The 25535-nt window shown below is 41.8% G+C and overlaps 3 protein-coding genes across 4 annotated transcripts in view; all 3 read right to left on the reverse strand.

The window, feature by feature from the left end:
• Positions 1-2: 2 nt before the first annotated feature.
• On the reverse strand, positions 3-197 carry LOC115281614 (keratin-associated protein 3-3; the record flags this gene model as incomplete). The annotated part of the gene is made up of 1 exon (XM_029927028.1): positions 3-197. A coding segment is annotated over exon 1 (195 nt), but the record flags the coding sequence as incomplete, so codon positions are not given.
• Positions 198-8422: 8225 nt separating this feature from the next.
• On the reverse strand, positions 8423-8716 carry LOC115282832 (keratin-associated protein 3-1). Its single transcript, XM_029929027.1, has one exon. It carries the CDS (start codon positions 8714-8716, stop codon positions 8423-8425), a length of 294 nt encoding a protein of 97 aa, XP_029784887.1.
• A 16612-nt stretch (positions 8717-25328) lies between these two features.
• Positions 25329-25535, reverse strand: part of LOC115282542 (keratin-associated protein 1-3-like) — a 698-nt gene continuing 491 nt past the window's right edge. The window contains exon 2 of one of the 2 annotated variants that reach the window (XM_029928619.1): positions 25329-25535. This exon is cut by the window's right edge and continues 16 nt beyond it. In XM_029928619.1, coding sequence (XP_029784479.1) covers positions 25329-25535 — 207 coding nt within the window. The other variant, XM_029928620.1, reaches the window with a different exon arrangement.

The raw sequence follows: 25535 nt of genomic DNA on the forward strand, positions 1-25535 counted from the left end.
AAGCAGGTGGGCACGCAGGGCTGAGGGATGTGGCAGGGTGGGGGGGAGTTGTCACAGCAGGTTGGCTCCAGTAACCAGGTCGTGTGTGGGCAGGTGCTGGGCAGGCAGACTCCGCAGCGGCAGCACTTGTCCGAGGAGCAGATGGTGGTGGCGGGGCCGGTGGGGACACTGCAGCAGCAGGGGACACAGCAAGCCATGGTGCTGGGAATCCGGTGTGCTTCTGGTTTTCTGGAAAGATGAGGTTTCTGAGATACAAATGTCTCCTCTTGCTTTGGGGCTCTTATATACCCTCCCCAGTGGGCGTTGGTCCAACCAGAAGGCTTCATTTTTGTTTATTCCACCCCACTTCACTAAGATTTTCTAATCAGTTTGGTATTTACTTGTCCATTAAGAGTCCTGCCCTTATTAAGATATGTCATGTTTTTGACTCATCGACTTGCCATTTTTGTCATAAGATGATTACATTTTATCTTCACAGGGCCTTGGAATGCCAAACCTTACATGAAATGTGGATAAGCAGTCTGAGTGACAATTTAGCTATAGTTTGAGATAGCAGAACATGCAAGTCAAATGATTAACTGGACCATTTTCTCAGTGAAGTCAGCAAGGACATGGCTCTTAGAGATGAATGTTGCATACGACCGCATGCACCTCAGACATAGTTACCTTGTTTATTGAGGAAAGAGTTCAGGTTCTATTGAGCCAGCAGGGTGACAGCCAGAATGGAACAAGGTAAAACCCTTTTTCATTATTATTAGTTTATAGTGAGTTTCAAAGGTTGTATTATTCTATGTTTTTTTAAAGTCTTTATTCTCAAAGCTATGCCAATCTTGGAGTGAGTTAAAATGAAAGCTCACTGGGAAGAAAGATCCACTCAGCTGCTGGCTTTTTCAAAAAATTTTTTAATGTTTATTTATTTTTGAGAGACAGAACATGAGCAGGGGAGGGGCAGAGAGAGAGGGAGACACAGAATCCCAGCAGGCTCCAGGGTCTGAGCTGTCAGCACAGAGCCTGATGTGGGGATTGAACTCAGGAACTATGATCTCATGACCTGAGCCAAAGTTGGCTGCTTAACCAACTTAGCCACCCAGGTGCCCCCCAGCTGCTGACTTCTGTTAAGTGTACAATGAAAAGAAAATCACCTCATCTTCATTCATTTTCAAACAAATGGTCAATTTAAAATAAGTTGAACCACAGTTTGTTTATTCCTCACATATTGATTGACACTTGTGTTATTTCCTCTTTGGAGCTATTATGAATAAAGCTACTATAAACATCAAAAAAAAAAAAGTTGAACCAAGATCAAAGAGGAGAAGTCATAAGATTCACAAAACAACAGTGGGTTCTGGAAGGGAATCTGATCCTATGTGGTTTAGAAAGGAGTCCTTTTTTCACTGACTTACTCCCTGCTCTGCATGTTTATTTGTTTTCATATCTTGGATCTTCAATTAGGTTGTAAATTCCTTTGAGGGATGCCTTATACAACATTCTTCACCTCGTTTGGCCTTGATCTGCTATACTGTAGGATGGCAGGTGAGGAAGCTGGACTGAATAATTATCTCTGGTGTGTAATATCCTGATTCCAGCATCTTCACATACTTCCCCTTGATCAGCACAAAACTATTCAGCTAGTCAAACCTAAATTATGTAATTCATTGGATGAAAAATTTGCTGTTGCATAAACACAAAGGACAGTCTTTGGTGGGGTGTTTCTGAGGGGACATGACTGAAAACCAACTTGGCCTCTTTAATAGAGAAGAAACTTGGCTGAAACAGATCAATTGGAAATACTAAATAAGCCTCATGCATTTTATGAGAAGAAGAACCTGTTAGTGAAGTTGGCTTGGTTTTTGCTTAAATATTGATATGTGTCATAAAGCGTATCAAATAAAAATGAAGGTTAGCACCTCCACGGCACCTGCATCTCTGTGGGTATGATCGTATTGTTTTCTTGCAATGTCCTTCCCCAATTCTGTGCTTCTCAAATCCTGCTCCTTCTTCAAGCATCGACTCACACATCTCCTTCATGGGAAACTTTAGGTGGTGCCTCTAGATGTTTTCATTCTTTTCTTTCACAAAATGTGTCTCTCTTTTCATTTAGACCACATTTCAGTCTGTTATATATTATGGTTCATCATTTATATGCCTTCCTCACCCCAGTGTGCAAGCTGTCTGAAAAAGTGGGAATTGTGTCTTCTTCTTCTTAGCACCTAGGTCAGTGCCTGGAACACAGTAGGTGCTTGATAAATGTGTATGGAATTGGGTTAAATTACAGATCATAAGGGAAAAAAGATGTATTTATTTTTAGAATTGCCCCTTATAATAATAGCAACAATTGACATAAGCAGAGCAGTTTCATCTGTGAAGTGCTTAAAGACGTTGAAGCGGTTTTACATTCAGAGCTTCACCTAAACGAGTAATGAAAAAAATACAGCTCAGCTCAGTCTTTGGGGGTCTCCTCTGTGGGTATGTTGATGTTTCTCAGAATTTTTATTTAAAAATTTTTTTTTTTTTTTTAGAGGGAGAAAAGAATGCCCATGCATGCTCATGTTGGGGGTTGGATCAGAGGGATAGAAAGAGAATCTTGTTTTTCCCCATTTTTTAAAAATGTTTATTTATTTTGAGAGAAAGACAGAAAGTGAGTGGGGGAGGGCAGAGAGAGAGGAAGACACATTACCTGAAGAAGGCTGCAGGCTTCAGGCTCTGAGCTGTCTGCACAGAGCCCAACGCGGGGCTCGAACTCACAAACTGTGAGAACGTGACCTGAACTGAAGTCGATGCTTAACCAACTGAGACACTCAGGTGCCGAGAGAGAGAGAGAGAGAGAGAGAGAGAGAGAGAGAGAGAGAGAGAGAGAGAGAGAGAATCTTAAGCAAGCTCCATGCTGAGCATGGAACCCAATGAAGGGCTTGATCCCACAACCCTGGGATCATGACCTGAGCTGAAATCAAAAGTCAGATGCTTAACCGACTGAGCCACCAGGCTACCGCCCCTCAGAATCTTTAAAAGAATATGTGTGAGGTAGTTACTTAAAGAGGCAGGGAAAACATTAACATTAAAAGTAGATGCTGATCTTGGAATTTAAAATGACTTTAAGCTTAGAGCTTAATGTATTTTATGATTTCAGGCAATTTCCTTTAAGTATTTATATATCATTTGGGGGCCTTTTTTTGCCTTTGAGATTTATGTTGATGTCATCAGTGTAATTCTGCTGGACATATTTATAGGTTTATCATGTGCACACGTGTCCAGAGTTGTTGGGAATTATAGCACTGAGACAGCACATGGTTTGGGGCACAGTGGTGTTTGTTTATTTTTAAAGTGAGGAGTCCCTGACAGCGTTTACTCAGCTTCTCACTGGAAACCGTCATTTAGAATATTGAACAGTTCTGCAAAACTGAAGGCACAGGGTCAGAACATTTTCTTCCACAGCTTTTTTTTTTTTTTAACGTTTATTTATTTTTGAGAGACAGAGAGAGACAGAGCATGAATGGGGGAGAGGCAGAGAGAGGAGACACAGAATCCGAAGCAGGCTCCAGGCCCTGAGCTGTCAGCACAGAGCCCGACGCGGGGCCTCGAACCCATACGTGAGATCATGACCTGAGTTGAAGTTGGAAGCTCAGCCGACTGAGCCATCCCCTTACAGAGCTTCCAATTAAAGACCATTTGCTGAGCGTCTCTTAAGGACTATTGTGGTCCCTCCGGGTAATGTGGGCGGGCTCTCTTTGGGTAGCAACTCGGGCTCCACACTCACAGGGCTGGACGCAGGTTGTGACAGAGATCCCACTCAGGTTTGGAGCAGGGTGGCCACTGCTGAGCAGCCAACATGACGGCACGTAGGAGTCGGGCTCACAGCAGGGTGGGGGACAGGCGTCGTGGTAAGTGGGCTGAAGGAGGCTGATGGCGTGGGGGCAGGTGCTGGGCAGGCAGACTCCGCCCCGGCAGCACACGTCGGAGGAGCAGGTGGTGGCGGCAGGGCAGGTGGGGACGCTGGGGCAGCCTGGGAGATAAGACTCACAGCCAGCCATTTTGTTGCCAAGGAAGAGTTTCTTCTACAAAGCTGTTCTCTGTGAGTCTTTTATATCCACCTGCCTCAGGGTACACGGCTTCTGTCCACCAGAACGTTTCCCTATTGTTGTTTGTATAATCCCGTACAAATAACTCACTAACTTATTTATCAGAGGCGAGAGGAGCTCTCCTTCAGTTTTATTTGGTTGTGTTGCCACATTCAAACGTGCTTCCTGTTGCAGTTTCAAAATGGGACCAGTGAGGGCCTCCACTTAACCTCCATCACAGGTAAGTACTTCGGGGTCTCTTCTGACTTTACTCTTTCTTGCCGACCAGAATTTGTCTTCACAGATGATCACTGCTGAGTGTAAAGAATCAAGAGTGATTTCTCTGAGAAGTAAGAAATGATCCCTCTCAAAATGTGTGTTCTGGATGTATTTGGGAAATCAAAACCTGTGGGACTTTTTCCCTACTTGCTATCTTTTTGTGGATGTGAGGATATAAATGAATATTGAAGTTAGAAAACATGATCTTGATTGGGAAATTCAGAGCCTGTTAGATGTTGTCTTTACTGATTCGCTACATTATCTATGTATGCAATTATGTTATAAACATTTAGATAAGCTTTCAATTTTACAGACGACCTTGGTTTTTTTTAACCAGAAGCCTGAACATATTAAAACATAGCTTCATAAGACTATGTATGATCTGAGAAATGAGCTTGCATCTCTTTGCAAAACAGCATGAAAAAAGTTCTTTCTTTTCAGAATGACCAAACTGCTGAGCTGCCTATTTCATTTCTTAATAGTCACCTCTTATCATTTTTTAAATTCCTTCCATTTTCATTTAGTGATAGTGTTAACATGTCATGGCCAAAACTAGTACATAACTACAGGAAAAGACACTGGTCAGCAAATCCATTCATTATAAAAAAATTTTTTTTACATTTATTTATTTTTGAGAGACAGAGCATGAGTGTGGGAGGGGCCGAGAGAGAGGGAGACACAGAATCTGAAGCAGGCTCCAGGCTCTGAAGCATCAGCACAGAGCCTGACTCGAGGCTTAAACCCACGAACCATGTGACTATGACCTGAGCCAAAGTCGGACGCCTAACTGACTGAGCCACCCAGGTGCCCCCAAACCCATTCATTATAAGCCAAATATTCAGTCTCTAATATAGTCTGAAGAGTGTGGTAGTGGGGTGCCTAGTTTTAATCTTATTTGACAGTTGAGGAGGCTGAGGCAGGGAGAAGTTAAAGGACATGCCCAAGGGCACCTGACTAGTAAGTGATAGAGGTGCGATTTACAGCAAGACAGTCTGGTTGCAGAGATTTCTGTCTTGATTGTCATAGAGGGGGTGGTGCTCTGATAAGAGCGGGGGCCGCACATTGGTCCACGATTAGTAGCAGGTAAGATTTGTTAGAAATGACCACATCAGGTTATTTGAGGGTCTATACAGCCACACTAAAGAGTTTAGTCTTGACTCAGTAAAAAACAACAACAACCAAAAAACAACTTGAGTTATCCCAGAGTTTTAAGCAATTCAATTTAACCAATACTTATATATAGAGAGAGAAGCCTGGTCTGCCAGAGGGATAGTTTGGATGAAGGGAGAGGCACAGGATTACTGAGCCAAGATTAACTAGGGGTCTGGTGGTCAGTGTCTAAATTAGGCTAGTCATTGAGGATGGAAAGAAAGGCCTGTAGGCCAGGAACAATTGGAAAGAAAAATGAAATGACTTGGTTTTTTTGTCTTGTTATCAGGGATGAACAATTGTTACCTTCACAGGTAGTTTTTCGCCTTGAACTAGGTAACTAGCTATGGAAACTTGAAAATGTGTTAGGTTGCCAAACGTTCTGCATTTCAATCCAAGGTTAGTGACCCAGTCTATACTCCCGCCACCCCCCTCACTGTGTTGAGGTTGCTAATCAGTATTTAAAGTCTGACTTAAGAAAAAAAATGATTTGTTTTTACCTTAGAAACATAAATGGCTTTTCCTAGACTCACTGTAGACACTCATTTTGTCTTAAACTACAATCACCCCAGAGAAAGCTGAGTTACTGCACACAATCAAATGTATGGTTTAGAGAGATAGTAGACAATGTACTGTTGAGCAGCATATGCTTTCTCCTGGATAAAGAAAGCTGCATGCAGTCACATTTCTCCTGGACATATTGCTGTCTGCAAAGGAGGCGTGTGCTGTGGTCTAGCGGGAAGAGAAGCGACTCTTAGATTCAGGCGCTTTTAGGTTTAATCCCCCCTCTGTCACTCACTGTTTGTGCAACTTGTGTAAGTCACTTTCGCAGTCTGTTTTCTCCTGTAACGTGGAGAGACTGATGGTTGCTACCTGTCAGTGTTTTTTGTTAGAAATAAATGAAATGTGCAAGAAGCGCATATTAGACTGCCCAGTGGATGATAGTCACCAAATGTTAGCTCTTATGAGTAGAAACAGCAAGAGTGATAAGGTGGGAGAGGGTTGGGCAGGGAATGGAGTGCTTGTTCTTGCTTCTGGATAATCCAGAGCCATAGACAAGCTGGAATTGTCATTAGGGTATGTCTGACCAGCCAGCCTGTTTTACTGATTTAAGACCTGAGACCCACAGAGCTCAAGTGACTGGCTCTGGGCCACAGAGGGAGTTCAAGAGCAGAGCCACACATCTCCTGGGGTCTACCTGGGGCTTTTTAACTACTGCCAAGGGTCTTTGAATGCCTAAAGACCCGCAGTGGTAGTAGTAGGACACTTAGAGTTATTTCCGGTCTTAAAGTCTAAATATTTATCCCTTACAAGCTTGTAAAAAAACCTCAAACTTCTTTGCTTTTGACTAAAAAAAAGTAACTTGGTTATATTACCCCTAAAATTCTCTCTGATGCTTATAAATGTATTTATGAACAAACATGAGAGAAGGAATTATGATTTTAAAAAATTACAAGGGAGATATAATGTTTTTCAAGAAGTAAAAGGATGCCTTTTAGTGTGAAAGCTGGAAACCATTGTGTGGCAGTAATGGTGAGTGTGTCTCACCATTCAGAATGTGGCTGTTGACGTGTTGGGTCATTTGACTCTCACAATAATCCTGAGACATGAACAGGGACAAGAATATTATTTCTGCTGTGACAACAAGGAAACTGAAGCAGAGAGGGAAGTGAATGGCCCAAAGGCACAAGGCAAGTCCAAGAATATATATGAGATTGCACTTTGCATAAAAACCTTATGCACTTGAATTTTTCCAGGAAAACAAGGAGATGAATTAATATATGATATGGTCATCATAAAAGTTTTTTTCTAAGAGGAACAGAATTGTGTGCCTATTTCTGGTGGATGGAGAATACTACACTGTAGCCTGATATTTTCAGTGCCATGATATGATATGTCACTTGGACTAGTAAACTTCTAAGGATAATACTGACTAATGTAAACTAATTCTTACTTGAGGGAGCAAGGAATACCCAAGAAATGCTCATATATTTTTTCAGAATTGATTTTTCTAGAAGACAGCTTATATCAAGAAGTGAGTATATATTCTTCCCCAAATTGCATTGCATTTTGAGCTTGGAATTTCACCGATGACTAGCATTAAGGGAGTCAAAGTTATTTCTACATGACAGCGAAGTGACCAATTTGTTTAGTCAGTTAAGGAAGAAAGAAAACTCAATTTCAGGGGCAATGGAAATTAAAATAAATAAACATTAAAAAATATTACATTGATTTTCAGTTTCCAGCATAGGGCGTGGCATAGTGGCTTTTCTTCAAAAAATACCTGTTGAGGGGCACCTGGGTGGCTCACTCGGTTGAGCATCCTACTTCGGCTCAAGTCATGATCTCATGGTTCGTGGGTTCGAGCCCTGGATTGGGCTCTGTGCTGACAGCTAGCTCAGAGCCTGGAGCCTGCTTCAGACTCTGTTCCTCCCTCTCTCTCTGACCCTCCCCTGCTCGCACTGTCTCTCTCAGTCTCTCAAAAATAAATAAAATCATAAAAAAAACCTATTGAGTAAAATGACCTAGTGAATTTTTTACTTTTCAGCCTATCACAAAGAGCCCGTATCTAATTATTCAATGATTCCACCATATGTACTCTGCTTCCGCTGGTGTAAATCATGGATATGAGGGCCTACTGTCCAGCTTTAGCTAGGCATTCCACTTCCCCTAAGAGGAAACATGAGAGTAAGTCATCACAAGGCCATATTTGCTAAGCCAGAATAAAATTTATTAAGGAATAGACAAAATGGTTATTTCTCAAAGAGCAGTGAAGTAGCCTAAAAGACAACTTCACTCAAAAGAGGAGAGGATCGAGAAGGTGGGCAATTCATGAAAACATGGCCCAGGGACTTGGGATTGATTCAGCCTGATGTAGGCGGGAGCGGGTGTTGGAGGCTGGGGGCGACAGCACGTCACCTGGGCAGAGGCGGGGCTGCTTAGCAGGGCTCGCAGGGGCTCTGACAGCCAGGCTGCACGTAGGTTGTCAGGTTGATCCCACTCATTCCGGGAGTTGGGTGGCAAGAATTGAGCAGCCAGGAGGTTGGCACATAGGTGTCAGGCTCACAGCAGGGTGGGGGGCAGGTGTTGCAGCAGAAGGGCTGAAGGAGGCTGATGTCATGGGGGCAGGTGCTGGGCAGGCAGACTCCGCAGCGGCAGCACTTGTCCGAGGAGCAGATGGTGGTGGCGGGGCCGGTGGGGACGCTGCAGCAGCAGGGGACACAGCAAGCCATGGTGTTGGGAGTTGGGTTTTTGTTGGGTTGAGAAGAGAAGTCTGTTGGTGTCTCAATGCTTCTCTCTCCTGCCCTGGCTCTTATATACCCACCTTCCCGGGGCGTCAGCCTATTACCAAGAGTTTTTTTCCTTGTGTTTCAGTTTATAGCTATCTCCATTAAAATCATCTAATTACTTAAGTGTTTATTACCAAAGACACACTCTTTACCTCATAAAAGGGGGTTAGATTGTTTTGTTGTCAAATTACGACTCTTCACGGAGGCTCTTTGTCACCTTAAGGATATTTCATTTCAGTCTTCAAAGGTGCTGAGTCATTATCTTCTAATCATTATCCATCATTAGTGATGGCCTGGTATGCTAGGTATCTGTAAATCATCCCCACATTTTTTGGGCAACCAAAAATTCTATGTGATAATTTAGGTCTTCTGGCTGAAAAGGTGCTAAAATTGATATATACTGATTCTTTAAAATTTTTTTTTAAACATTTATTTATTTTTGACAGACAGAGAGCATGAGCAGGGGAGGGGCAGAGACAGAGGGAGATACAAAATCTGAAGCAGGCTCCTGACTCTGAGCTGTCAGCACAGAGCCCGATGCGGGGCTGTGAGATCATGACCTGAGCTGAAGTTGGATGCTTAACCGACTGAGCCACCCAGGCGCCCCATAAAAGTGCTAAAAGTTTTAGATTTATTCTTTGTGGCTCTAAGAAACTGAATTAAGATGAAAGGATGGGATCTATAGAGAAGGAGATTCTGATTCTGCGTAATGAAACACTTTCTTAGGGAGCTGTAAAAATCATTTGCTTTCTAGCCCCTACGTGTATGCAGTGAACGGTAACTTGTCAGCGGTAGGTGGATGGGAGTCAGGACCTGTGATAGTGACGGAGGTCCTTTAAAACTCTATCCAACAATGTTATGAATTAAGATTATTCATGACCCAAAGGACAGTTGTTTGGGGCCATTTAGAGACTAAATAGTGCAGTATTTTCCAGAATGAGTTCCATGGACACTTGTTCCAAGAACATTAAAAGGTTCTCTGGTAAACCCATTCGGGAAATAGAATTCTTCATTGGTGGATCTTTCAGGGCCTTTAAAATGCTGATGTGCTCTGTGACTTCCAATAAAGAGATATAACATGTATTTTTCTCCAAACTTACTTGACCATGGAGTCATTTTGTTTCCACAGGTTAGCTTTGTAGATTATTGTTCTATGGAGCATACTAGGGGAGATTTCCAAGTTACGTTTAAACTACTGAACTCCTAATGATCAAGTTAGTTAAATAAATAAAGGCATAAACTTACTGTGATGCTTTAGCATTGCTTTAGAGTAGGAAAATATTAAACTAGTAAATATTTAGAAATAGTTTACTTTGAAAGCCTTAAGGAATGTATGTTTTCTTGACCCGGCTTTATATAAAATATCTCAGGCTCTAAAAAATAAGTAGAAAATTGTACATCAAAGAGTCAGAAGCCAAAATTAACAAGCTGATGGATCCAAAAGATGCTTAATATTAAAACTGCTTTCATTTTAGCCATCTTCTCACTACTAGAATGATTTTATGGTTTGGGATCCCTCCGCCTGAATTTTGCCCGTTATCCACATTACCTCCATAGATCTCTGTTAGTTCAGTCACACACTCATTGGTTGTACACCAACCGCAAGTCAGACATTATGCAAAACAGAAGCAAACAGGTGCCCGTCCTTGAGGTTGTAGAGCAGAGACACGGAGAAGTCAGCTGGCAAATGACAACACAGGGTTTTACATTCACATTTTCTAGGTCAGATGTGGGAGTTTAGAAGTAGGTTTACCTAGAAGATTCGGGAAGAACTTCATGAAAAGGTAACAACTGGATGGGTAGTGAAGCATGATTAAGACCTTAGTAGGTAGAAAGGAACAGGAAGGGAAGTTTAGCAAGTGAAGCAGGGAAATAAAATCCCACGGTGGGTTCACGGGATGGCAAAAGTGTCGACCTGGAGAAGCACGCAGCCCAGAGCCCGGACCTCCCTTCCTTAGGGAGGCCGTGGAGGAGAACAGTGGGAGACAAGTTGCAACAGGAGGGTTAGAGCCACAGTAGGAAGAATTTGCACTGTACTTAGTACACCACACTCAGGATTTTGAACTTCATCCTCTTGGCAATGGACATTAATTAAAGGTTTTTGAACAGATAATGTGAAATGATCTGTGAACAGATATGTGAAATGATTGGATTTGTGTTTAGAAAGAGGACTAGTTTCTGGTGGAGACTCAGCAGACTCAACATTGACTAAGTATTAGGCCTAGGCTGAGTGCCCTGTATGTTACACAGTTCTCACCCCAAGCTCGTGATGGATGCAGCGTTGCTATCCCTGCCATTTTACAGAGGAGGAGGCTGAGGCATGGACAGGCTCGGTGACTAGTGAGTGAGTAAGGGATGGGGCTGGCGTGTAAAGCCAGACAGTCCGGCTCCAGATTCTGTGCTCTCAGCCACCAAGCCATATTCCTTCTTGTCTAGGGAGGACATTGTTGAAGACAACCCTCAAGAAGAACTGGTGTAAGATTGGTGGGAAGGATGGGATCAAGTTATTGGAGGTCTTGAGACCATGAAAAGGGAGCTGATGTTAGAGCCTGTTTTCTTAACCAAAATACTAGCAGTAGAAAGGAGGTAATTTGAAGGCAGGGAGAGTGGGTGGGAAGCTATTTGGGTGTTGTATGGGGGTGCTGAGGACGGAGTGATTTGGAGGGTATCATAGAAAAGAGGGGATATACCTGGGATTTCCCATCACATCATTCAGTTTCCTGGGAACCATTGTGGCATACCAGTTTCCACAAAAAACTAATATTCTTGTTTTTTTTTTTTTAGTTTATTTATTTACTTTTTTGAGAGAGAGACAGAGAGACAGGGAAAGAGAGTATACAAGTAGAGGAGGAACAGGAGAGAGGGAGGGAGAAAGAATCCCAAGCAGGCTCTACACGGTCAACACAGAGCCAGATGTGGGGCTCAGACTCCAAAACTGTGAGATCATGACCTGAGCTGAAGTCAAGAATAGGATGCTTAACCGACTGAGCCACCCCGGCGCCCCTCTGGTATTGTTGTTTTTAACTGACTGAGTCACCAAGGCACCCCTAATATTCTTGTTTTTAAGATGACCAGAAGATGGTCATTTCATCTTCTGCTAATAGGTAGCATTTATTAAATATATACAATGTGCCAGGCATGGTGCTAGGTATTTTATGTACATCTTCTTCCTTATTTCTTACAACCCTATAAAATCAGTACTATCACTATGCCCAGGTGCCAGATAACAAAACTGAGAGTAAGGATATTAAATAATGATTTAAAGTCATACAGGGGTGTCTGACTGGCTCAGTCAGTTAAGTGTTCGACTTTGGCTCAGGTCATGATCTCGAGGTTTGTGGGTTTGAGCCCTGCATTGGGCTCTGGGCTGACAGCTCAGAGCCTGGAGCCTGCTTCAGATTCTGTGTCTACCTCTCTCTCTGCCCCTGTCCTGCTCATGCTCTGTCTCTCTCTCCCTTTCTCTCAAAAATAAATAAAATTTTTTAAAAAATTAAAAAAAGTCATACAGCTAATGAATGACAGTTCACCTAACAGCCATTCCTCATTCCTACTTATAAAAATCAGCATTCGTCTGGAATGAAATTTTACATAACTGTAAGTTGTGTTCATTCGTTTTTAAAAATTGGGTAATTTCTTCATCAGGATGACCAGCACCATGCTAGGTGCTACACATATAGAAGTTAACAGGTCAGATGAGGTCCTGGTTGTCAAGGTATGTGTTCTAGTAGGGGAGGACAGACACTGAAAAAATAAAGGAGTGACAGTGACAAGTGCCAGAAGAAAATAAAACAGGGTGAAGTGACAGGGAGGTGTTGCTGGGAGTGCACCTGTTGCTCAGGGCGGCAGTGACGGCCCTTGCCAGGTGGCTGGAGTGTGGCAGAAGAGGAGTGTGAGAGGAGATGAGGTCACAGAGGTAGGCAGGTGCCAGACCATGTAGGATTTTGTAGGTTGTTCAACGGAGTTTAGATTTTATTCTAAAGCCTGTAGGAAGGCACTGGCTGCTTTGCAGCGGGGAGGAGAGGGGTGATAATGTGTGTTATCTGGAAAGTAAAATGGAACAAGGCCAAAGTGGAAACAGGCAGAACAATCAGTGGTCCAGGCGAGAGGATAAAAAGTGAGTCCTATGGTTGATGAACTGGGAAGAGGTAGAAAGAGTCCGGGGGACATTTTTGAAAGGAGAGATGATAGGTCGTGTTGATCAAGAGGATGCGTAGAGAGGGAGGTCAGGGACCACATCGAGGTCTCAGATTTACTCAGAAGGGAGAGGAGACCTGAGCCACAAAGCTGCCATCTGGGGTGCTGGGAAGCTGTGCATAATGAGGTGGCTGTGGGACCTGCAGGGTGAGCAGCCTGGAGGGAACAGGGCTGAAGACACGGGAGGCTCCAATACCCAGACGCAGAATGTGCTTATTGCCAAGTTCCTGGCCTGAGATGAAAGCTCGTTTTTATGTGTGTTAATCACAGTTTGCTGTGAGGCTCTGTGGGCCTTACCAGCATCCAGGATTTCTGGGGTGCTGTTGGGAAAGCCCTCCCATGACGGCACCTCCCGAGTCAGCAGGAATGTCGGTGTTGGGAGGCTTCACACTTCACCGCAACTTGATTTTCTTTAAGCCCGATGGAGTGCTTCATCCTTTCTCAAAAGCAGGCTATAGGAGCCTTTTCAGTTTGTCATCCTAATAAAAATGCCTGTAAGTAAAAACATTTGGTCTTTGTTTTCTGAATTGCATGATCTTTTAAATTTCTGGTGAACTCCTTTATAATATCAATTGGAAGGAAAAATGACTGGCTTCAGGCTGCCATTGACATCCACCCTCTACTCTTTGCCGAGCATGCAGGCAAAGGATTCTGGGTTTGGGTTAAATGGTGGGCTTTGGGGGCCTTTCCCAGTTGTTTTCCAGTGTGTGGTTATAGCCAAGACAGAATGCTTGCCAGCTTGATCAGCCTGTGCTGAAAATTACTCTCGCACTGGGTTTCTTTCGAATGGTAGTAATGTTTTGAGACTTAAGTATGACTGATAACAGCTTCAAGGGGCTGAGCCCTTCTGCTCTCTCCCATGCAGACATGTCAGATCCCAGTGCAGCAGCCAGAGGAGCCCAGCCCTGCTTCTGCGGACTGGCGGTGCTGCCTGTTTCTCTTGGGGGGTTAATTCTCATGTGTAATTGTGAGCTCTAGAATGTGTGGGTAGTAACAGGGAATTATACAAAGTTAAGGAAGATATAAAATACATGTATTAACTAAAACTAACCCAGTTGGTAAATAGATGTTCATTAAAATTTTGATTTATTTACAGCTGTTTACTGTGTGAAATCTGAGATAGTTAAGCATAATTGTTCTATAGTAAACTTAGGGTTTTTCATCCTTGGAATTATTTGCTAACAATAGTTATATCTTATCATTTTATTTTGAATCAGATATTTTTGTCCATTGGTTAAACAAATCTGATTGCTGGGTTGAATTAAATAGCTATTGGATTTCTAAAGAGTCCCTGTAGGTATTTAACATTTTTAAAAATTAAGGTAATTAAATGTTTATGTCTTTAAATATTAGCTGACATGATGACTTTAAACTGTAGTTTGAGTTGTTTGTTTTCTAAATATATAGCTAATTTTAAAATACCAGCAAACCCTTATATATTATATAGCATTTACTATATAACAAATACGGTTCTGTGCTTTATGTACACTGTGTTATTTCTTTTTTTAATGTTTATTTTGAGAGTGAGAGAGAAAGAAAGAGTGTGAGCAGGGGAGTCGAAGAGAGAGAGGGAGAAAAGATCCCAAGCAGGCTCTGTGCTGTCAGGGCTCAGTCCCAGGAACAATGAGATCATGACTTGAGCCGAGATTCAGAGTCAGATTCTTAAGCCACTGAGCCACCCAGGTGCTCCTATGTCTCATTTAATTCTTAAAAAGCCCTATGTGGTTGGTATTGAAGTTATCCTTTGTTTTACAGATAAGGGAAACTGAGGCATAGAGAGGATAAACAAGTTGTCCAAGGTCTGCAGCTGGTCAGTAATGGATTTGGGATCTGAAGCAAGGCTGTCTGACTCCAGAGCCTGTGTTCTTAATCACTGTATACTAATCCATAATCTCTCCATTATTGATTATTATGTTTTTCAAGAGAAAATATTCAGTTTAGTTTTTTTCAGTCAGTCTTTATTGAGCTCCTGCAGTTTGCCTGGCACTGTGCTAGCAGATTTGGGGGACTCAAGAATGGGCAGGACACAGATGTTCTTTCAAGTATTTTAGATTCTACTGGGGTTCATTGGGCACACAGGACTTGAACACAAGGCAGAGTAGGAGTCATTCCAGCCCTAGTGCACAGATGTGGAAAAGAACAAATTGTCACTAGGGGGCAGTGAATAGTGTACTGTGTCTAGAAAACAAGTCTTGACTCCCAGGCTGAGGAGTTTGAACTTACATGGGTAGACCATTGAGAGCCACTGGTATGCTTTTCTAAAGCAGAGAAAGTACTTCATTAATCCCCTCATTTGTAAAATATCCCATTGATAGATTGTTTAAGGAATAAATTAAAATAATGCATTAAAAATGTCCAGCACGGTGTCTGGAACATAGTGAGTGCTCAATATATGGTTTGAAATAAATGGTAGTTGTTATTAAGTAAGCTAAGGGAAGCTGGAGTTCCTTTTCCATCATTTATAGGTGTTCTTTCTATCTAGCAATGGGGTGAACGAGGGGTAAATCCAGGAGTGTGGCTAACAGTCTTTCGATGTCTGAGAAGTCTTCTGCTTCCTCACAGGCTTCACTGTAACTTCGCAGCCAGGAGGGGCCCCACCTCTACTAGGGAAGGACTGATGGCTCTCAGCCCTGCTTTGCCAGAACCCTGTGAGGTGATTGGGAAGCAGTGTCTGTTTCTCTAGTACCTTCTGCCATGTTGCAATTTTGTGGAGGTAGATTTATTACTTAGAGGAGAACTGAAGCCAATTCCGTCACTCTGAATGTGGATTTTTCCATTGTACCTGTCTTATTAATATCTATGGCTTTTGTGAAATCCACGTTGAAATTCAGTTTGAAATTTTAGCTGGAGAATCAAGATGTACTAGGACAGCTTATTGATCTTAGTTGGTCAGCATTCCTCTGTGGGAATTTAGCTTCTTGATCAGTAAGGAAGAAATATGTGAAGAAAGAAAAGAACTGAAGGGAAAGGAACATCATCACATGTGGGGAAAAAATTCCCATAAACATTAAGAGTGTTCTGATTTTTCAGAATGCAGATGAGTTGGATAAAAAAGGACCAACCACCCAAACAGAGTTAAACATCACCCTGGGCATCCGTGTTCCAGTTTTCTCAGCTTAATCCCCCACTCCTGTTCATCTGGGTATTATTAACCTCCTAACAGTCAACAAGGTTTTGTGTTTCTAAAGATGTACAATTGAATGGTGAGGAGAGAGATAAAAAAGTATTTATTTTATTTTTTTTTACATGCCAGGCATATTACTATTAATAAACATACTTGATACTCACAGGGACACTGTGAGCTATTGGAACCCTCATTTGATAGACTAGATAACATTGGGTAGACTTGGGGGGTTCTTCTACATCTTCAATTCCTTTTCTCATCCTACTGTCTCTTCCTGTAGTTAAAAATATCTTTAGAGGATTGAAGTGTACAGTCTATACTTAAATGCAATATAACAAGATACTTTTGGCTTCGTGTTAAGTGTTACTTCCAGTCTCAGCCCATGGTCCACACTAATTTCTAATCCTCACCTTTGTGTACTTCTCTCTCATTTTTGTCTCTTCTGTTCAATAAAACAGTAAGTGTTGGGGTGAAGTTTCAAAATACTAACCTCAGAGTTTCCTGAATTCTATCTTTATGATTCATTATATTATCTCCAGTCTCCCCCACCAGACCCCCTAGGGGGGAACCGTGAGTTGTCCCTTCTTCATGATCTTCCTGGCTATTGCTCTAGATACGATTCTGTCATTTAGACTGTTCTCAAATGTTCTCATGGTTCATAACCTTGGTGGCTTTAAAAATCCTGAGTTCCTTCACTTAGTCATCTTGCAGTGTTATAAATCTACTAGGATTTTTCTTGTCCAGGTCTACAGATCTCCTCATTTGAACAAATGAATACTATCTTATATTATCATATTGATACTACTTAATTCTGGCTCCACTTAGATCAAGATTCCCCCCATCCTTTTGGGAAAAGATTTAGTTTGTTTCTTCCACCTAAGGTACATACTATATTGAAAAATTGAGAGAGCAAAAGTCCTGACTTTTTTTTGGTTTTTAATATTAGCCTAGTAAAAGCCAGAAGGTTTTTATTTTATTTTTTAAATGTTTCTTATTTATTTTTGAGAGACAGAGAGAGACAGCATGAGCAGGGAAGGGTCAGAGAGAGAGGGGAGACAGAATCTGAAGCAGGCTCCAGGCTCTGAGCTAGCTGTCAGTGCAGAGCCCAACGTGGGGCTCGAACCCATGAACTGTGAGATCATGGTCTGAGCCACCCAGGTGCCCCAAAGCCAGAAGTTTTTATTTTGGGGTCATGCAGTATGTCAAATCTGTTTCTCTGTCTTGTATTTGTAACACAGGAATCAAGAAGAGAAAAAAGAAATGTGCTTAGAAATGAATAACCCCATGTGAACAAAGATTTGGTGCTTTGGATTAGTCTCTCTGAACCTCACAAGAATAATTTTACTTAACTCTCCAATCTACAGTCTCACTATGGCTTTCATGCTTTAGTTGAGATGATGATTCAACATTTTCTGCCTTGAAGTTTCTCAAAATCCTTTTGTATCCTTGGGCTTTTAAAACTAAGTTTGTCTGTTAGCGTTTAATAGGATAGTCATGATGGAAAGCAGGTTTCTCAAGTCAGAGTTATGGTTTTGGGAGTAAGTGGGTAATTAACATCTGCTGTCAGGTCCCCACGGCACAGCCCACTTTTCATGGAAGGTTTTTAATAGAAATGATACAGCCTTCTTAACCACAGAGCTAAATGGTGTTGAGTGATCTTTCTAGTTCCTCAATCAGATTCTATCAGGCCTATAATGTTGTAATTCTCTGGCTGCCATCTCCTAAGCTCAGAGACTAATTTTTCCCATAGTCAGCTCCCATGATTAACAAAGTAAGTGGAACATCTGAACAAATGTTTCAGTAAGTAATCTGAATTTTTAAAGGCAAAAAGAACACAGCAATGAGTCCTTTCAAGAACCACACCTATTATGTGAATCAAGCGAACTTTGTATGGAGAATTTTAAACTCAGTTGATGGGTAACTAAGAGGGCTAAAAGGGGATACTGAGATACTACAAATGTAGCAACTGCAGAAAACCCTGGGAATGATAGTTTCTTTCAAAGGAAGAGGGAGGGAATTAACATTTAGAAGTTTAGAGAGGGAGTGTTGTCCTATAGAACCCAGATGTAGGGAAAATGGCTGGCCAGTGGCTCTGAGTGAGGTGTGCAGTAAAGCAGGTTCTACACGTGTTGAGAAAGCGGCAGACTGAAGTTAGGTGCTCCTCTGGAAAGGCTCTGGAGCTGCTGGAGTGAACAGGTGTTACGGGGAGAGGATCCTGGGAAGTCCTAGGATGCAGGAAGTCCCAGCATGCAGGAAGTCCCAGTTAGCAGAAGGAAGCAAAATGGAAGGAAATAGCCAGCACCTCCTTCCTCTTCAGCTTTGCAGTTTTCCTCTGACACCCCCTAGTGGCAAAGCCAGACAGAGTTGTTTGCAGAGGGTCCCAAAGGTGGCCACAGTAGGGAGGGCGTGAAGCTGGGACAGAACACCTGGCACAGAGGAGCTTACTCTGAAAGCTCACGTCATTTCCACGTCCTTCATATCATTGTCTCTTCATGAGTTTTGGAGTCATACTTATGAGCTGTGACTATAAGCAAGTTATTTAACTTTATGTATTTGTAAAAACAAACAACAACACTTTATGGAGATATGATTGACATACAAAAGTCTGTTCACATTTAATGTAAATAACTTTATGAGTTTGGAGGTAAGTACATATACCCATGAAACAGTTACCACAATAAGTGCCATAAACTCCAACAGAAGTTTCCTCCTCTTTTCCTTTTTTGTGATGGGAACACTCAATATATATTTTTCTAGCAAATTTTTAAGTGTACAGTGCAGTATTAACTATAGACCCTGTGGTACGCAGTAGATCTCTAAGACTTACTTATCTTGCGTAACTGAAGCTTTGTACCCTTTGGCCGTCATGTCTTTATATCCCGACCTCCCCACCCAGTCTCAGGCAGGCACCATTCTACTCTCTGCTTCTATGCCTTGACTATTTTAGATTCCTCATATAAGTGGTGTCATGTAGGATTTGTTCTCTGTATGGCTTATTTATTTTATTTAGCATAATGTCCTCTGGATTTATCTATATTGTTGCAGATAGCATGAATTCCTTCTTTCTTAAAGCTGAATAATACTCCATTGTATGTAATACCACATTTTCTTTATCCATCACCCATTGTTGGACACCCATTGTTTTGCTTCCATGTCTTGACTATTGTGGATAATGCTGCCGTGAACATGGGAGCACCTGAATCTCCTTGAGATCCTGATTTCAGTTTGTTTTGATGAGGGAGTGTAAGGCAAGCTGACAGCTGCTCCCCCCCCCCCCCACCGTGGGATATGTGTGATATTCCTTAGGCACTCCTGGCTGCCCAAGAACAAAGGAGAGAGGAAAAACAAATTGTTAACTGACAGAGATGGAAGTTCCTCAGGACCTAAGTCTCCATCACCCCTCCACAGTGAAGTGAGAAGCAAAGGCAGAAGGAAATGACAGATAGACCTAAATTTCCTTATAACCTGTAGTCTATTGACAAATTAATTGAAGCTGGCAGAGTAAAACATTTTTCCAGAACTCCCTGCTGTCTTAATGATAATACTTTGCTAGAGGGAAAACCACCTTAGCTTAAGAATCGCTAGGCCTCTACTATCTTAGGAGTCTTCTTTAGCATATGAAAATCTCACTGAAAACTTCCCCTGGACTTTATCTCCCCCAACCCCAACCAGTCTCTCCTTATGGTCCAGGGGCAGCTTTTTCTGCCTGTGGGTCCTGTCCCAGTGCTTCAATAAAATCACCTTTTTGCTCCAAAGACGTCTTCAAGAATTCTTTCTTGACCATCAGCTCTGGACCCCACAAACCCCACTGTCACCCCCCAAAAAACCTCATCAGTTTAACCTCTTTTAGATTTAATTTACTCATTCCACGAAACTAAGATAACTTTCACAGGACTGATGGAATATTAAATGAAGTTGGATTCACTTGAAGTTTATTTAGTCTGGGTACAGCTTATGGCACTAACTAAGGGAAGGAGAAAGGAGAAGGAAAATAAATAAGGAAGAAAATACACAGTTTCTGTAATCTTTTCAATTGATCACAAGGCTGTAGTTGATATTTATAACTCACTTCCTCCACTACTACCCATGTTTTCTTTGATGGTTGGGGTTCTTTACTTTGTGGGGATGATTTAAACCTTCATTTCTGAGAGGTCTTGAGTCCATAGTGGTCTTGTCTTTTTCAGGTTGTCAGTATAGTAGCACACTCAAATACATTATAGATTGACTTCAAAATCCCAAAGATCCCACCAGAGTTGTGCTTTTCCTTGCTCAAGATAGTTCAAAGGACAGCAATTTTTCTTTCACCTTAGAAAGGAGGTCTCAACACGTTCTAGATAATTTGACTCCAAGAACTTTCACTGAGTGGTGACCTCCTTAATTTTTGTGGGGTTTACCTTCTGCCCTGGAGTTCACATATGTTTACTAAGACCTCTAAAGTACTTGCTGCTTCCTGTTCATCAGAAACAATCAGCATGATGTCATCAATGTAGCAGATTGATAACATGTGTGGAATGTCAAGATGATTAAGATCTCTCCTGAGGGTATTATGATAGAAAGCAGGAGAGTTGACACAGTCCTGAGGCAATACTTGTGAAGTTACTGTTAGTCATACCAGTTAAAAGCAAACTACTTCTGATTGTCCTTGCAAACTGATAAGGAGAAAAAGGCATTTTCATATCAAAAGTTATATACTTCCAGTTGCCAGGGGCTATGTTGATTTGTTCCAAAAAAGACAGCTCTATCCAGGGGCTCCTGGGGGGTTCAGCCGGTTAAGTGTCACCTCTTGATTTTGGCTCTGGTCAGGATCTTTTGGTTTGTGAGATCTCAGCAGGCTTTGTACTGATCATGGAGCCTGCTTAAGATTCTCTCTCCCTTTGTCCCTGCCATGCTTGCTCGTTCTCTCTCTCTCTCTCTCTCTCTCAATTAATAAAAAGAAGATACTCTATATATTCCATCTGGAACATCAGCTCCAATTGCGCACATTATCAAAATTAGTTCAAAATAATAGTAGATAATTACTTTGTTATACCAAGTATTATACAACGATGTGAGTCAGTGGGAAGATGCTAGGTATCACCACCCGGCTGTCTTCAAGTCCCTGAAAATGGCACTCATTTTCACAATTCACCAGGGAGATAGCACCTTTTTTGACTTATTTCCCTTGTAATGAGGGGAACTTCCAGGGGGTTCTACTTGGCTCTTCCTACCATGTTAGCTTTATTTCGCAAGCCAGAGTGTGAATATGGGGTAATGCCAGTTGTCAAGCAGATTATTCCAGTTACACATTCACCAGTTGGGGAATTGATCTCTGGACCTACTGGGTCTGCTGTGATTCAAATGTGTGATAAAATGCCAGCTGTCACTGGGCCACCATAAGCCACCACTTTCATTGGTAGACTGGAGTGACATTTTGGGTCTTTGGGAATTAGTGTCAGCACAGTGTCTGATAGTCCATGTGGTAGGCAGAATTTGGGGCCCCATGACCTCTGAGCCCTGGCATCATGCCCAGGAATGTATCATGTTATAGGACCAAAGTGACTTTGCATATATAATTAAGGTTACTAATGAGTTGACTCTAAAATATGGAGAATGCCTTGGACTATCCAGGTGGACTAAGAGACAGTAAGTTAACACCTGCCACAATTTAACACTCTCTGTCTTTTCTATTTTGTACTTTTCCTTTCCTTTTCATTCTTTTCTCCATCATTTATTACTTCAGTCAGTGCCCTCCCTCCATCCTGATTTTCTTCTATACATTTTTTTTTATCCATCTACTCATATTTTTGGTCCGTGAACCTTAATTAAAAATGTTCCCACTTTTGCTCTAGAATTTGCAGTCTGACTCCCACAGCTTCCAAAGAAGCCATTTTTACACCTGCAGAAACTGGTTGGACCTCCTTCCTGTCTGGTTCTTTAATTTCATTCTCTGTGAGTTTTGGACTCAGATTTGGGTTCAGATTTCACAGCGTTTTTTTGAGGGGGGTTGTTTACTTATAAGAATATGTGACTTAAGGGACACCTGAGTGGCTCGTCGGTTAAGCGTCCAGCTCTTGATTTTGGCTCAGGTCATGATCTCGCAGTTTGTGGGATTGAGCCCTGTGCTGAAAGCCCAGAGCCTGCTTGGGACTCTCTCTTTCCCTCTCTGCACCTCTCATGCTCATGCTCTCTCTCTCTCTTAAAATAAATGAATAAACTTAAAAAAAAAAAAAAGAGTATGTGACTTAATCAAGCTATTTAGCTTCATTTAGACTTACTTTCCTCATCTCCAAGCCAGAATAACAATATCCATTTCAAGCATTAATGTGATAAGTGGAATAAAGCATGCATGAAGTATAATTAGCATGTGACACCGTGTATTGTACTAAATAAGTCACACTGGTTCTCATCTCTCTCTTTTATGCATGTCTTATCCATCACTCTTCCCCCTCTTCTTTTGTGCCGCCTGTCCTTAGTCTTTCATTGTGTCTTCTCTCTCTCTTTTCTATTTTGTACTTTTCCTTTCCTTTTCATTCTTTTCTCCATTGTTTGTTACCTCAGTCACCACTCAGCCCACCCTACCCCCTTCCCCCACCCTGGCCTGATTTTCTTCTATATCTTTTGTTATCCATTTACTCAATATTTATGGATGATGAACGTCAATTAAAAATGCTCCCTACTTTTGCTCTAGAATTTGCAATCAATGTACTTTTCCTATCACTGAACTGCTTCTACATCTCAGATCCTCTTAGGTGTCACATATATAGAAAGTTTCCATTTCTGAGACCTTACTGCGGTCTATGGCATAGTGATTAGGAATATTCTAGGTTTCCAGTTTTTCAAAAGCCAACAAATATTGGCTTAATCCAAGGACTATTTTCCTTACAGGTAGGAAGCTGCTAGCAGTGGTTCAGAGACTCTGCTGGGTCAGGATCAGTGTTCCTTGCATTCTCTTAGAATTCTGTAGCTCCAGGAATCCTCTCTGTATTTAAAGCGAAAAAAATAGGGTGAAGAGGAAGCCGAAACACCAGCAGTGTGTGTCCCTTTTATCAGTAAAAAAGAAAGCTTTCTTAAAAGCCCTTACCTGGGTTCTATTTATATTTCACAGGCCAGTCTTGTGTCTCTGTATTTCTGTAACTTTTATTTTTTTAATTCATAAGCTTATTATTTTAGTGTCAGACTACAGATATCTGCAGGGCATAGTAGGTAGGGCACTTTGGCAATACTTTAATGTCTATGGTTTTGCCTTTTTATAACATTTTATAATTGGAATAATATAGTAGCTTTTTCAGATTGGCTTCTTTCATTTAGTAATATGCATTTAAGATTCTTCCATGTCTTTTTCTGGTTTGATAAGTCATTTCTTTTTATCACAGGATAGTGTTCCATTGTCTAGATACAATACAGTTTGTTTTCCCATTGCCCTAGTGAAGGATATCTTCGCTGCTTCCAGATTTTGGCAGTTAGGAATAAAGCTGCTGTAAACATCAATGTGCAGCGTTTTGTGTGGACATAAGTTTTCTTCTTCTTTGGAGAAATCCATGGGAGCACAGTTGCTGAGTTGTATGGTAAACCTGTGTTTAGCTTGGTAAGAAACAGCTCAGCTGTCTTCCAAAGTGACCACACCATTGAGCTTTCCCACCAGTAGTGAGAATTCTTGTTGCTGCATTAACATTTCCCAGCATTGGTGCTGTCACTGCTTTGGATTTAGCCACTCTAATAGGTGTGCATGTTGGACTCTTGTTTACTCTTTTCCTTCCATTTAGAATGACTGTTAAGGCCCCAAAGATCACCTCCCTTGTGGAGCCTTCCCAGATGCTGCCACCAAATGGTCCCTTCTGGTCCCAGATGATCTTTTCCTTTTTGAAATCCTGTTTCAGGTCCTTCTGTCTTCTTCTTTGCAGTCTACATGACCAAGGTTTTACTTTCCAAAGCAGTGGCCGCCCAAAGCCTCTCTAAAATTTCTGAGAGTTCCTGAGGTATTACTTTCTTGTAGGTCCCCCGCTCTGTCTGGGTTCTGGGTTGTCTCCAACTCCTCTGAACCAACCCAGACATGAAACTCTGCTTTCTCTGATGTTCACAGGAAAGTTGACCTACTCTAGGGATTGCATGAGTTTAGTAACTTAATGGGGATGAATCATGGAGTAATATTCATGACCTCCTTCTTGGGCTCTCCTCTCTTCTTCCATCTCCTCATTCCCTTTCTGGACTAAAAAAAGAATTCTCTCTGTCTCATGTGTGTAATTATTTCACTTCCTCGTTTCACACCACCGATTGTAAGTTGAACTATCAAGACCTATTGGCCACAAAAGCATCTCCCTAAGACAGAGGGAGATTTTTTCCTACCAACTACTAAGAGAATACAGTTTATTTGTTACATTGTTTGTAGTGATTTTCACACATATACTTTTTATTACTAGATAGTAAAATCCTCAAGGATAAGAATTAAGTCTTCATCTTCCTGATCTCCATAGTCCCTGCTTTAGAAGTGGTGGTTGATAAATATTAATAGAATGCATGCATGAATGAATGAATGAATTCATATGCTATATATGACTTCAGTTTCTTTTAAAAAGAAACAAATGTATTCTTTCAGGCAGGCATTCATACACTATTACATTTTATTTACAAGTGAAAACACAGACTGTAGTTTGTTTACCCAGTTATAATATTTATTAAGAAATGACAGAGAACACTGTATCACAGATGACATTGAAATAGCCAACAGGCAGGATCCTTATGATCTCCCCCCTCCAAAAAAGGGATGAAATCAGATGTTGAAGTATGAAAAAGTCTAGCCTGCTTCATTGAAACTGAATGTTGGGTGAAGGGCTTCCATTCTCTCTGGTGACATCTAAGGAAGGTCACATGGCTATTCCCTGATGTTAGAAAAATTGTTAGGTAAACATAGCAAAAAATAGATAATAAAGTAGGGAAGAATTAGACTTGCGGGTAGTTCTAAGACATTACTTCCACAATATGTCAGTAATTTTCAACCCTGAAGAAAAATCAGAAATAACATATTCAAAGCATTTTGATAGTCAGCTGGTAAGTTTGCAGCATTTCTGTGTTCGTAGTGGAAAAGTCAAGGTATTCATTGCAGGACAGTAAAAGGTAGAACCCATACACTTGGTAGCCCCATGACAAAAACCCAAATGGCATTCAAGTTCTAAGGACTTGTGGTGGTCCCAGCGTGGTTGAGGAGATACTCTGTTCAGAGATGCTGTGTCCTGGGCAACTGGAAATCAACAACCTGGTTTTTTAACAGGTGGGCTGGCAGCAGTAGCAGCAGCAGGCAGGGCGGCAGCAGGACTGTCCACAGTAGGATGGGCGGCAGCAGGAGGCCTGGGCGTGGTGCAGCTGGCAGCAGGTGGGGGGAGTGCAGCTCACCACACAGCAGGGGGGCAGGCAGGTGTCCTCCACGCGGCAGTCAGGGCGGCACCACCGGACGCGGCAGCTCATGGCTCC

The sequence above is a fragment of the Suricata suricatta genome, chromosome 17, assembly GCF_006229205.1.
Source record: "Suricata suricatta isolate VVHF042 chromosome 17, meerkat_22Aug2017_6uvM2_HiC, whole genome shotgun sequence".
NCBI lineage: Eukaryota > Metazoa > Chordata > Mammalia > Carnivora > Herpestidae > Suricata > Suricata suricatta.